Consider the following 15223-nt stretch of genomic DNA (forward strand, 5'->3'; position numbering starts at 1 on the left):
GTCAGGTGGTAGAGATAAAGGAAGAATGATCAGAAAGCGACAGAAGCGGGGGGCTGGCAATCTTGGTCTGGTCCTTTAACTGGCTGTCAATGGCAGGAGTAATCTCATCAGGACAGAGGAGTGCTGAGTCAGCAGCCGCGCTAAAGTGCCTGAGGATGAGTGTCATCTCAGAGGAATTCAGCCTCATGTAATGCAAACCAGCCCGGGTCTGGAGAGCAGTGCTTATAAAAGCCATCTCAAACCCAAACCGCCCAGCCACGTATTACAGATCCCTGTGGGACCCCGCAGACATTTACTACATTATTTATTTACATTTTGCCATCAGACGCTACAGGGGAAAAAAGAAAACGGAGCGCGGCAGTCCATTAGACGACCCCAAACAAACAGCTCACACCTGAGGGGGATATAAACATATTCATGTTGTTTATTATTAGAGCGGTGGAGGAGTGGCGTTGTTCGCAGGTGTGTGGGAAACGGTCGCTCTTCTCGTTCCCGTTTCAGATTTGCGGAAGTGTGTATATGCTCTGACAGAAACAGCAGCCTGTGATTTTCTGGGGTGTGACACGGAGCATAGAGCTGAAATCAATCTTGGGTAATTAATTTGTGTGTCCAGCAGTCTGGCACGCTGCCCTCTTCTGGCTTTGGGAGGAAACGCACGTGGGCGAAAATTTGTTTAAACAACACTATTAAGGAGGCATTGCCTTCCCTGCAGGCTTTTGAGGTTTCTTTGTCTCTGGAATGAACATTTATTATGAATTAGAGTAATAATCGTTAGGCGTGTTTTGTGGGGACTTCTCCGCAGATGCTTAACTATGGCAAATTGACGTGGAGGACAAGAGTCAATTACTGATGTTATCTCTCCCGCATGCTAACGTTTATAGGAAGCAAATAAAAGCCAAGGGTGCCGGCGTTCTCATCTCAGCCTCTATGGGGCCGATTTACTGCGTGTGTGTGTGTGTGTCACATTGCGGTGCCTATCTGCTCTTCCCATCACACTCAGTTCCTCCCAGCGCGTTCTGATTAAAAACGCTGTTTATGAATCATTGCTATATCTGCACCGCTTCAGGACTGGGGTCAGGCTACAGTCCCTGTACGCTGCGCAATTAAATGCAGAATACGAGCCTGTGTATGTGTATGTTTGTAGTTTTTCTGATTTATTGATCGGTATTGACTGAGTTTGGGTTTTGTCAAGCAAGCAAGCAGATCAGGGTTCAAATATTATAAAAATATATAATATTGTTTTGTAGTTTTTACACTTATCAAGTCTGTTTGTTTTATATATATATATTTACACACACACAGTATATATGTGTGTAGAATACTAAATTGTAAGATTGTGAATAAATTGTACTTTATTATTACTAATTATATATACATATATATATATAATTTATTCTGATCTACATCTATAACATACATGATATACAATGTCATAATAAATAATGCATTTATAAATTTGTACGTAATTATATATTGTACATAATGCGTACCAAATCACACGCACATAAAACATTTGATATGTATATAATATAAATTTTAAAACTATGTATATATATATCTATATATATATATAGATATATATATGTGTGTGTGTGTGTGTGTGTGTATGTATATACATAAATATATATAAATATATATATATATATATATATATATATATATATATATATATATATATATATATATATATATATATATATAAAAACCATCTCTCTATCAATAGGTTTATTAATAAATGTTATTTTATATTTAGAAATATATAATAAAAACTCTAGTTTAAACTATTATATGCAAAAGGAAAATGCAAAGAATTCTTTGATCTTTTAATTTGCTAAGCTTATCATTTTTTGATAATTATAAAAAAACAAATTCTAATGAAAAATTTAATTGAGAAAATTTTTTAATTGAGAAAATTTAATTTTTTTTATTAAGTTGCCTTCTAAATCTTTTAGGCTAAAAAAAAATGGCCCCTCTGTTTGTACAGGCATGACGCTTCAGGTCCCAATTTCGCGTCCGTATATCTCTGCATGTGGTGCCAACCTCTCCATCTGAGAGGGCGAGCGCCAACAGCTCCCATGGCAGCAAACCCCTGAGGGTGCAGCCACCATCCTACCATCCTTTTCTTTCATTCCCATCCCCTCCTCCCACGGCAGACCCCTCCATCATACTGTCCCGTCTCTCGCTCTCTGCCTGGTTACCATGGCCGGGCCGCTAGGAATGTTTACAGTTAGGGTCACATCATTCTCATCTGCCCGTCACTTTCGCTCTCTTTTGTACCCCACCCCCCGAAACACGCCGGCCACCGTGGGTAACTTTTGTCCTGCCCGCCCCAGGGTGGTCCTTACCAGCTTATGAGGCCAATGAAATGGTGCGACCGAACCCTGCCGTGGGGTCACAGGCTCGTCAATATGGCCAGTCTGAGACTCATACAGTGCTTTAATATAAACTCACAGTCCAATCACTGTCTGGCTAGACAGAGCCTCAAATAGTTCACTGACACAGTGGGTGACAAAAGATGTCTCTCGCAGCTGATCTAAGAGTATCACTACCCTCGCTTCTACAGAACGACAAAAAATAGCTTGCAAATATCCTCATTGTTATTTAAAAACCAAAGTTATGGCCTAAACTTCAACTTCAGATATGTAGTAAAATTGTAAAGTTACTGTATATTGAATTAAAATAAGTACTGTGCAAAGCAAAACAAGCACAAAACAAGTGTTTTTCTTTGCACCTGCTTGCAACAATTAAGGCGTTCAAAGTCTGATTATTTGTTTGAGAACATTGTTTTACGATGTTAAAATGAAGTGGCTTGAACATCAAATAAATAAACAAACAGGAAAAAAGGGAACTGAAACAAAAGTGACTGTTTGAGAGTGTTAGTGTGTTACAAACAAAACTAGTACGACAAAAAAACAAAAAAATATTTTCGTTATACTAAAAACCAAAACTCAAGTTTACAAAACGACAACAACAATAAACTCCAAATGAACTGCCTTGGAGCATAAAACAAAACAAAAATGCAGAGACCCCCCACACACACACCATATAGATATATTATACTTATTATATAATATTTTTAATATAAATATACATTATGTAATAATTATTGTACTAAATATTATTTATATATATATATAAAATTAATATTAATATATAAATGAATATGTAATATATATATATATATATATAAATAAATGAATTCATATTTTAAAAGCATTACATTAGGGTCTTTAACTTATTATTATTATTAAATTATTATTAAAACTATCTAAAGAAAAACTAACAAAACAGCAATAAAGCCAAAAGGGATTTTTTTTTTTTTTTTCAAAACTATAACAACTCCAGTTGTCAACCCCTAAATAGGCAACAAGCATAAGAACAGATAAGTAGTGGTAGCAATCTTAAGTATAGATAGATAAACAAATAGAAAGCCTGATCCTTAGGCACCACCTGAGCTCGAAAGAAAAAAGGGAGGGAGAGAGGAAAAGGTGATAGAGAGAAGGACAGAGAGAGAGAAAGAGAGAGAGTAGGGGAGGCAGAGGCGGGCAGGAGTAATAAATAAATACAAACAATAAATAATAACAACCCCCCGCTCCCCTCCCAGCCGGCCTGACAAACACCTGCCTCCATTCTACTGGGGGATGCGTGTCTTGCGGCCTGCGACACAGTCAATAAATCGATAGGAGGCTGCTGCAGGCCTCCGGACATATCACACACACACACACACACACAATCTGATCCAATCCAGTCTTGAGTGTTTCTCTATGAGCGTGGTATCGTCGCAGCTGTGTGTGTGTGTTGTTGGTGTGTTATAGCTGCGTTTACAGAGGTAACGTGCTCTTTTTTTGTCTGTTTGTGCAAGTGCAGGTGGCTGTACAGGCTGTATTTGTCATTGTAGATATGTGTGTGTGACGATTAAGGTTTATTTACACGACTGCAAAAAACAAACACAAGTTCATTTACATTAACAGGGTGATCCTGATGTCCATTTCTGAATATATTAATAGTAGCGTTTGCGCGATATGAGTTTTAAATGCCTTATGCACAGCCTGATAACTACAGACTAGTATAATATGTATTGTTTGATCACTTGATACCTACTTTATATGAGAAGGTTTCTTGAAATTTGTGTTTATGTTGTTTTAGTTTTAAAATAAATGCTAGCTGGTTTGATATCTTATATCTAACGCAATTACAATCATAAATTTTAGTTAAGTGTATAAATGTTTTTTGACATGAAACTAACTTAAATGAACATTTACTCAACATTTAACACTATTATACAGAAATGACCAGTTTTGGGAAATTGCTTTGGAAATGCAATAGGTTACAGATTACAAGCTACCCTATTTAAAATGTAATATGTAGTGTAACTATGTCAATATTTCAATTACTTTATTAAAGTAAACTGATTGCATTTGATTACTTTTGATTACTTTTCTAAATTTCTGTTCATCAGAATAGCATTGATTTACATAAAGAACTTTACATGGCAGGAGGCATCGAGCGCATCAAATACAGACAAAGCAACATATGAATATTATTCATATCCTAGATTTTTACAGAAAATATTCAGATGTTACCCCCTTTGTAATCGTTTTCAAAAGTAACTGTAATTAAAAAAACAATTATCATTTTTTTCTCAGTAATTTGTATTTTGTAATTAAATTAAGTATTTTCTGTATCACGAAACAGTTAAGCTTGAGTAAATATTGAGTAAACGTTTCGTAAATGTTCGCTGAAGTTTAACAACTTGTTTGATATTGAACATCGGCTGATCCTGACCACCTCAGAAGTCATTCTGTATTAAAGGAATAGTTGTCATCATTTACTCACCCTCATGGTGTTCCAAACCTGTACAATTTCTCTCTTATGTTAAACAAAAAAGAAGATATTTTGAAGAACCAAACAGTTGTTGGTCCCCATTGACTTCCATAGTAGGGAAAGAAATACTATAGAAGTCAAAAGGGACCAACAACTGTTTGATTACCAGCATTATACAAGCACTCATACAAGTTTGGAACGATATGAGGGGGAGTAACTAATGGCAAAGATTTTATTTTTAGGTGAACTATCCCTTTAAAGGCCTAATGCACAAACTGCATTAATCATTTGAAACCAAAAAACGAATGAGTGTTTAAACAACATAAACTCAACACAGAACTAACTTGGGAACAAGCATGAGAAGAACTAAAAGATCTAGAATTTTCTTGCACCAGTTTCTACTGTAAAGGCCTGTTTACACCAAGCTATAAAGATAACGATAAAGATACAGTTCTAAAAATCATTCTTAATATTAAAGAATAGCAGAGTCCACACCACAGCTATAACGATAAAGGCACAGAGAAACGATATCGTTGGAATCACTTTCAGAATAATTTTTTCCGGCTGATGAACGATAAAAACATTGACAACCAATCAGAATCCATCCTGCTGTAATGCGCTTGAGAATTTAAAGCGGCAGACGCGTGTGCACTTAGAATAAACAGACGATATCAGACGCTGGTGTGGACGCTAATATCGTTATCTTTATAGTTATTGTTCTTGGTGTGAACGAGTCATTACAAATTGTTTATGCTTGAGTAAATGTTGAATAAACGTTGCGTAAATGTTGTTAAAGATTAACAGCCCGTTTATCAGTTATTGGCTGATCCTGACAACCTCAAAGTGGCCAAATGTTGTAACAGCCATGTCAAATTATAAATTGTACCATATAACAACTAATCTGTAGCATGCAAGCGATTGTACATGTGTGTGAGGGTATAAATCAAGGCTGCGGCCACCGTGCCGTTGAATCAGAGTCTGAACATGCCAATTACACACAATAAATCAGCTATGAGCACTCACAGCGAGCGAGGGAGTTATATGAGCTGGCATAACAGCGCTGAAAGCCTATAATGACAGACAACAAGCACTCTTGATGGACTTTCAGGGATTCGGCGGATCTGTGCATGTGTACTCACCTGAGGCTGCTGAGGAATATTTACAAAGCTGGGATCTCTGGGGCCCACGCTGACAAAGCGCTGAGCGGGAGACGTGCTCGGTGTGGAGTAGGCTGTGGCGAATTAAACACACACACACACACACACACACACACACAAACAATGAATATCAATATTGCATCGAGATCAGTACAGCTGTTGAGAGGAAGGCTTGATACGGACACTGCGCATGTTTGATGGGAAATTCTATTCATTATGAAAAAACACTGAAGATAAGCTTTCACATGCTTGGGAAACCCGAGACACTTTATGTTCGGGATCAAGTGTTGAGTGTGTGTGACGGCAGGTGATGAGCCGTAGTACTCACTTGGTGAGGTGGGGGAGTTGCCGCCACCCTCGGTGGAGGTGGAGGGAGGTTTGGAGTCTGGCACGGGCAGGGGCACGGGTCGCGCCATCGGGGGAGGTGGAGGAGGCGGCAACATGGGGGTGGGCAGGAACGGGTTGTGCACCTTCCCTTGACTGCTCCCGTTGGGCTGGATAGAAAGAGGACAGAAAAAAACATGAACACACTCCGAGTATCAACTTCCGAACACGTATGACCAGCAGGCACAATAGAAGTATCGCACACGTGCGCGTCAGGAGAATGTGCTCAGCAATTTTTCGCTGCTCCAAGCCATAAAAAATAAATAAAAATCTGCTGCTGTGCGCACTTCACCGTTCATAATCTATGACCCAAACTGCTCGCTGTCTCTCCTCCGGCCGTCAGGGCCACAGCAGTTTGGCCAGAGCTGGGTCAACCTCTCAAAAGGATTGGGATTTCTGTATCACATTTTCACATTTATAGTTTTGAGAATATACATATACATGTATGCACACACACACACACACACGCACACACACATATATATATACACACACACACACACACACACACAATATAGTGCTGCCAAATCGATTAATCGCGATATTAAATATATATTATATATTCATATTTATATATTATTTATATTACATATATTTTTTCATTTAATTTCATCAATTAATATATATATATATATATATATATATATATATATATATATATATATATATATATATATATATATATATATACTGTATACATATACAGTATATATATATCCACAATATATATGTGTGGTGTCAAGTAATTTTTAGTTTAAAGGGCTAAATGTTAAATATTGTTAACATACACATACATGCTTTTGATTTTGTTTTGAGACTTCAAAATTCATATTTATGATATATACATAATATTTATTTCAAATATTAAAATGTACATTATATGTTAATAAATACAATTAAATATATAATGAAAAATTTATATTTTTTGTTGTATTTTAGTATTTTAATGTGCAGTAATAAACATCAGTACAGGGGGTGCTAGAGTTAGCTTCGGATGTCTACATTAACTAACTTCAACTGCTTTAAGATACTAGATACTGTCTGCCATTACAGTAATTTACCTAAAAAAACAATTACTATAAAAGAAGACCGTTTTCTCTAATGCCTGCAATAGTGCCCTTTGTGGCAGCATTAAGAATGCCCTGCATAATGAACTGAATTTATTTAGGACCATGTGTAGCTAGAAATACTTGAGTGGAGTAAGTTTAGGGTACAAGTGCTATTCTCGTATATAATCTTTCTATCCATCCTGTTGTACGTATGCTTCTAGCATCAACTGCACTGCACAAATGAGCAAAACAAAACAAAACAAAACAAAAACTAAAAAAAAAAAATCACAAAAACAAGACAATCCAGCCAACTAAGTGTTTATATGGATACAAAACATGATAAGAAAGTAGTAGGAGTGTGTATGTATGTACAAAAATGCTCCTTCTTACGTTAAGGAAGCCCACCTGTCCAGCTTGCTGACCACTGTCAGGGCAGACAAGTTGGACAAACTCCTTGAGCGTCTCCTGGGGGTGGTAGCGGATGGCGTGGTGGGAGAAGTACGAGCCGGGCTGCTGGATGATTGGCGACGTCGGGAAATGAAGACTTGACGGCGTGGCATGAGGACTCGCTGCAAAGAGACAAACAGAGGAGCTCGGTCAGAAAACGACGGAGTGGAAGGATGGAGAAGAGGGACTCCGTGAAGAAAGGATGTGGATGTTGTGGTGGGTTTGTGCTTGGTTGGATTGCTCATGCAGATGGGGATAGACACACAAAGGTGGAGTGTTTTTATGGGCTTACTGGTTCAAAATAGCCACACACACACACACACATACACGTTCACAAGGGGACGCAGAGGGATTTTAGTGAGAATGGACACTGTTTTGATTTAATAGAAATAAAAATGAGGCTGTGATGGACAGAAATAAAGTCTGTTGAATATCTACTCAACCTCAAGTCATTCCAAACCTGTATGACTGACTTTCCCAGAACTCAAAAGAAGATATTGAAGAACAGCACTGTAATTGTGAGAATGAAAGGTTTCCTTTGGGTTTCTCATAAATTAAGTCATACAGGTTTGGAATGACATGAGGGTGAGAAGATATTTTGAAGATGTTTCAACTGATTTTGCGCATATAATTAAAGTCAATGGGGTCCAAAACAAAAACACTGGAACAACACTGACTTTAATTGTAAGGATGAAAGGTTACTTTTGGGTTTCTCAGAAATTAAGTCAAATAGATTTGGAATGACATGAGGGTGTGAAGATATTTCAACTTTTTGTCTATATAATGAGAGTCAATGGGATCCAAAACTACAACATTGGAGCAACATTGACTTTAATTGTAAGGATGAAATGTTACTTTTGGGTTACTCAGGCATACCGTTTTGAAATGACATGAGGGTGAGAAGATATTTTGAAGATATTGTGAAGATGTTTCAACTGTTCAACAATGAATATCAATGGGGTCCAAAACAACAACATTGGATCAACATTGATTTTAACTGATTTTATTTGTAAGTCGCTTTGGACAAAAGCGTCTGCTAAATGACAAAAGTAAGTAAGTAAGTAAGTAAACTGCAAGGAAGAGAGGTTTCTTTTGGGTTTCTCAGAAAGTACATCATCCAGGTTTGGAACAACATATGGGGGAGTAAATAATGGACACTTTTCACATTTCCAGGGCTCTGAGAAGCAGAAGTCATCATAGTTGTGTAAACTTCTATAGTGGTGAACAAACTACGACAAATACATATATTTGTTTTCTCATTTGCACCAACAGCAAAACAAAAATCCATGATAGCATTTCTATGACTTTCCAAAGGAGGAAAAAAATATTGAGAAAATATGTTGGTCCCTCAGCTGTTGGATTAGAAATATTTGCTACAGCAGTGTTAAACTGTTTCCTGTGATTTAATGCCAATGTAATAAAATACAAAGTATGGTGAGTGCGTTAAATGTGTGCTACATTTTTTCAAACTAAAAATATATAAAAACTATGCTAGATTTACAATGCTAATAACTGTGGAAACACTTAAGAACAGGCTGTGAAATGGTTTCAAGATCAAATACTAATTTTCTGAATGAATTTATTTCTGAAAGCCTTTCCACCGTATTACACAGGCCATACTTTTATCCCACACGGCCATGTCGCTGTTCAAATCAAATTAAAAATGGCATCTACTCCAACTCAGAAGGTCCGTGACAGCGCACACTCGCACACAATGCATGCACCTGTTCATAACAATGGGTAGGCACGCAACAACCAGCTGTTCAGTCAACAACACTTGAAAACCGCACGAGCACTGACAGAGAGCGAAAGAGCGCGGTACTTGGTACCATAACGGGCGCCAGATCCTTTTTCATCCAGCGTCATTACGACCGATGCTACTATTAAAATGTCTCGGTGACGCATCGGTCCTCGGCTCTCTCTCGCACCTTGCTGGCAGGCCTTCGGAGTGCTCTGGGACTGACAGTCCTTTAATGGATCGAACCTTATCAAGTATTTAATTGTAACCGGCACAATCTAATTAGGTGGCTCTTAATAGAGGTAATATTCGGTTATTGGTTATTAGTATAATACCTGGGATGTGCGGCAGCGCAGGGTCTTTAAGCCGTGATGTATCGCAGTAGAGTTAATAAGACTCCGCACTCACCCTCTCCAATCTCTCGCTCTCTTTCAGGAGAGATGGTAAGCTGATACTACATAAACATTGTTAAAACCACAGCCCCCTGCTGCAGTAATTCACTTAGCTCTGGCCTTGATTTATGGCTCTGTCAATAGAGGGTGACTGGAAACTCTGGACGCTGGGGCTTCGATGTAGCCATTGTATTTACAGTAATAATGGAATGGACGACTCCCTCCTGCCCTTCTTTTGGTGTCGTTCTCCGTCTTTCCTTTCCTGACGGCGTCTTTTCATGGCCCTGCTCTTTCTGTTGGGGGTAATATGCAAACTTTTATGAAGGAGATGTGAAGACACGCATGCGGCGTCTTTACCGTCCCTGGCGGATTGGATTAGCCCAAGGCGCTGCCGCAGAGACCGAACCCCGCTGAGACACACCCTTTACAAGGCTGAGTCAGGATTTGAGTGGACGACACTCTCGCAAAAAACACACACATTCAGAACCAGCATACACAAAAACTGCTAGCCAAGTCATCTCGTCAGTACCAATAAGTGTTCTTACGTTGTTGTTTTGTTACTTTGTCAATAACAATGGATTTGAAAAATGTGCAAGAAAAAAAGAGAAAAAATGTCAGCACACTGAAATTAAAGCTCAAAAAAATTAATTTTCCAAAGAGCACAACATTTTAATTGTTGGCCAAAATGTGCTAATATATCCATTTAATAGAATATAAGTCATAATTTTTATGAAAATGTCACCATGAGAAAAGATAACACAGCATGATGTTAATGTTTTAGATGAACATTAATATTCATTCATTAGATTTAATAATATTATTAATTAATAATATTTAAGAAAAAATTATATTTCTATCGATCACTTATTTACATTAATATATATATATATATATATATATATATATATATAAAATATTTATGAAAATGTGATGATGAGAAAAAAAACTGCATAATATGAACAATATGGTTTTTGAGGAATATTTATATTAATTTATTAGAATTTAGAATATTTATGAAAAAGTATATATTTCTATCTATCTATCCATCCATCTATCTATATTTTGTTTAATTTTCATCAGCTGAAATGTTATTTTTGTTTACTAGAATCAAATAGAAAAAAATTAACATGACATGACAAAATACAAGCTAAATTTAAATTATATTTTCATAAAACAGCGCCAGAGCAGAACTTGGAAACCCACTGGCCCTGAGATGGCATTAAACGGCCTTTTCCATGAAATTCACGGATGCTAGCTGCAATCCAAGAGCTGACTTAATGAAACACTTGAGCAGCATATGGTTTCTGCTCCGTTATTCTAAGAAGTGGGTCCAACTGGCATCGCCACATCTATCTGGAGACAACATGTTGAGACTGGATGCCTTTCGTGACGTTTCTCCTCGCCAAACAAAACAATTTTTCAAATATCGTCAATCATTCGCCCTCCCGAGGACAAACGTTTACCTGTTCTGCCTTTAAATCATCACGGAGTCGGTTCTCTAGAGCCAAACAAACCGTAGATCAGCGTTACAGGTTTGGTAACCAGCTTACGTCAGCTACAGCGAAACCTACCGTCTCAATTATGCAAATTGCCCCAGTGAATTAGTGAGGAGGAAAAAAACACTTTTTTTCTTCACTCGCTGACAGAATCTAAGTGTTGTGGAACGATAGCCAATTACTTAAATAGCTTGCTCCCTTGTCATGTTCTTATTCATTTAATGGGGGTTATTTGGACGGAAATTTGCAAGTAAACAAAGTTTGACCGTGTCTCGAGTTGTCAAAGCCGCTGGATGAAATAATTCACTCTCAAGGCCTGTCAACTCTTCCGTCTTCAATGTTTCCCTGTTCCGCTAAATGCGAGACACCGTCTCCTGCGCCTTAATATTCATGTAGCGCATGCGGAAAACCCCACTGATGAGCTGAAAGAAGCGTCATGAATTAAAAAGGGGTGGTGATGAGGCTAATACCAGAACACAAGCGTGAGACTGAGAACAGAGGCTTCGAGAGCAGCCGTGTCTTCACTATAGACACCAGGAGATCATGGGAACCCCAGGAGAAGAGTCTGATCCTTAGAAATGACTTCTCTTTGTGCTTTATTAACCAGCATGGTGTTCTCACAAGTGTGGCGCCACCATGTTCAAAAACATGCGGCATCAAATGGTGTTAATGGTCAAAGAGAACCTGGGCCGCAAATCTCAGCCTTAGGCTCTGCACCATTAAACTTAGTTGAAACATCACCCTAGGTGTAAACTAAATATTTACAGAAGCCTCTGACTATGAGTAACAGCAGAAAAAAAATAGCAGACTTGAACTTCAGCCATTCTTCAGGACAATTCTGTTACTCATGCATGTCAGGATTCAATACAAACACAAATTTAAAAGGTTAAATTATTATAGGTTGTACTTGTTTCAATTATTTTATTATATATTATGTTTTAATATTATTACTTATAGTTATTTATTTTATTTTGTTCATTATTAATAATACATATTTTATTACATATTTATTTAATACAGTGATTTATATGTATAAATGATTTTAAATATTTACATTTGTATATTCACATATTGAAATATACTAGTTATTTTAGTTTATTTCAATGTAAATTAAATGTAATACAGCTGACCATGAAGCAATATTATAGTTATACAGTTACATTGATATAGTTACATGAGGCCAAAAAAAAAAAAAATTAGTAAACAAAACAAAATTAATAATAAATAAATAAATAAAAAAGCCAACTGCAACAAGATAATTTGTTTTTAAAAATGATATATTTCCTAATGTGTTCTGTAAATGTGTGTAGTCTATAATATTTGTTTAACTATAAATTATACCATTTGTTTTATTATTTATTATTTGTTTTATCATGTATTACTATTACTTATTGTTTTATTACTAATCACTAATAATAAATACTTATACCTATTAATTCAATTATTAACAACTAATATTTACATAAAATAATTAGCATATTATTATAAACATAAGTATACTAATATACATAATTATTTTAATGGAAATGAAATTTATTACCACTGACAGTTAGACTAGATAGATAGATAGATAGATAGATAGATAGATAGATAGATAGATAGATAGATAGATAGATAGATAGATAGATAGATAGATAGATAGATAGATAGATCTAGGCAAAAGAGGCACAGGCCGGACGCAGAGGTAGTGGGTGGCCCTACAAGTTCGTCTGAGGGGGGTCCAGCAGACACATACCTCCCAAAGCAAATATGGAAATGATAATGATGCGCTGAAAAGGAGGCAGACTCCAGCAGCTGGTTGAGCGCGGCTCCTCTGTTGCCATTGTGCTGCCACCCGCGCGTAATAGAAAAGGCTCCGGATTAGTTCCACTTTGCAAATCGTGTTGGTTCACTGATCTTTTTTTTTTTTTTTTTTGGCTTTCCACAACCTTTTTTTCCCCACCGGCCCATTGCTGCCAACTTTCATTGAATGGTGGATTATCAAAATAATAACTAAGGTAATAATAAAGGCTTTTTTTTTATGCAACAGGTCTTCACTTCACCCAGTTTGAATAAAGAGGGAAGAGCAAGTGTTACGAAGTGGCACGGTCAATTGAAAGGGAGGACAGATTTAGATGGTTTTAAATATTGTTTAATGGTTTTAGAAAAATAAGTTTTCCGACCGCCCCACCTAACCGAGTTTGACTAAAGTCTCGAAAAAGAGGGAGGCTGTTTAAATCAATCATAGATTCATGGATTTAGCTTTTAAGAAGTACTCTTAAAGGGGCGACAAGCGATGACAGCGATACCACTTCCAAGCGTGATTTAATACTAATAGCCTCACAAATTAAGTTGTGGTTTCTACTTCAAAATATTCAAAGTAACTGATGCAGGAAACAGGCACTTCGTAACAATTCTGTGATCCGTTCGGCTTTACATCCAGCAAATGAAGAATATTAATAACAGAGAAAAGGCAAAAAAAGACACACAAGCCTTTACTTTTGCACAGAGGTTGTCAAATACTAGGCAAAATGTGCTTTGAATATGCAATGGAATAGAGCCCTGCTTCGGGCCAATTTTTTACGTCATAGTCCAGACGCGGGCCGGGCCTCGGGCCTGTTTTGGGTTTCTCCTTATTTTTATATTGTAGACATCCATCGATTAGTGATGAAAAAAAAATTCTGTGCTGTTGGAAACAATACGAGACCGTGCCGCGACTGAGAGCAGCTCGATGGTGTTTAGTGTCCCGCGCGTGCGCAAGTGACTTCAGCGCAGCTGAATAGTTCTGTGTTCAAATGCACGCAACAGGCTAAAGCTTGCTGCAAAACCCGAGCAAACATAACCATGAATGTGTCTGCGGGAAATAGTAAGGAGATATTGAAGTAAGGAGAAGTTGCTGATCCTGACTCGCCGTCTCCTCATTAGACGCGCCTTTAGAGAGAAATGCATCTTTATTGATTATGATTAAGATCATAATAAAAGAGTTTTTGTTTTCGATTTTTTTATTTCGTTAAGTAATAATTTAAAGCTTTCTATAGATATATGTATCATGTCTGTGAGGCATGTATTCGCTCAGCTTCGGTTCATTTTTGTGAAGCGCTCCTGTTCAAGACGGCAGAAAGCACGTTTGTTTTCTTTGTTTTATAAAAGAACTACCTTCCTTTTGTTTGTATTGTGAGTGCACACAAATACAAGTAGACCGAATGATGTATTACTCTTACCTTTATCAAAAAATAAATAAAAACAAAAAAGACGGCGTAGGCTATTTTAATTTGTTTCCACTGAAAACAAAGCAAGTGTTTGCTGGTGCCTCCATGTCCAGCAGAGCGCGTTTTAGCTTCCACTCTCCGCACAAACTGAGATATAGGCTAGCGCACATTATTATTATAGCGCAGGTTTAACATTTAAACTTTGTTATATACTTGAGCTGTTTTAGTATATCTATAGATTTTATTTTAGGCAAGTCGTGATGATATGAGAAGGCTAAATTGATCAAACATAGGCTATCAGCTGTAGGCTATGATGTAGTCGCTCACTGCGCGTCTTTGTGTTTGATTAAAAACCATCCTTATCTATGACAAAACCATTCACAGCCAGTGACAATACGGTCGTGATAACCTGATCCAGGCCTCTGTCTGATAAAGCCTCATTTGCTGGGAAAACCAAGCCATGTGTAAGTCACACTCAGAGATCCGGTTAAGTGTTTACATTAAACACATGTAAATCAAGCAGCCGGACGAGGCGATACACTGCGGGT

At 37.2% G+C, this 15223-nt stretch overlaps 1 protein-coding gene across 2 annotated transcripts in view; it reads right to left on the reverse strand.

Annotated features, from left to right (window-relative positions):
* LOC306867568 (nuclear factor 1 A-type-like) overlaps window positions 1–15223 on the reverse strand; it is a 131985-nt gene that overhangs the window by 11563 nt on the left and 105199 nt on the right. For both annotated transcript variants that reach the window (XM_079413310.1, XM_079413309.1), the window contains 3 exons: window positions 7805–7983; window positions 6310–6475; window positions 5964–6055 (listed from right to left, as the gene is read on the reverse strand). In XM_079413310.1, the coding sequence (XP_079269436.1) occupies window positions 5964–6055; window positions 6310–6475; window positions 7805–7983 (437 nt within the window). The remainder of the gene's footprint in view (window positions 1–5963; window positions 6056–6309; window positions 6476–7804; window positions 7984–15223) is intronic.

Source organism: Barbus barbus (genome assembly GCF_936440315.1).
Source record: "Barbus barbus genome assembly, chromosome: 49".
NCBI lineage: Eukaryota > Metazoa > Chordata > Actinopteri > Cypriniformes > Cyprinidae > Barbus > Barbus barbus.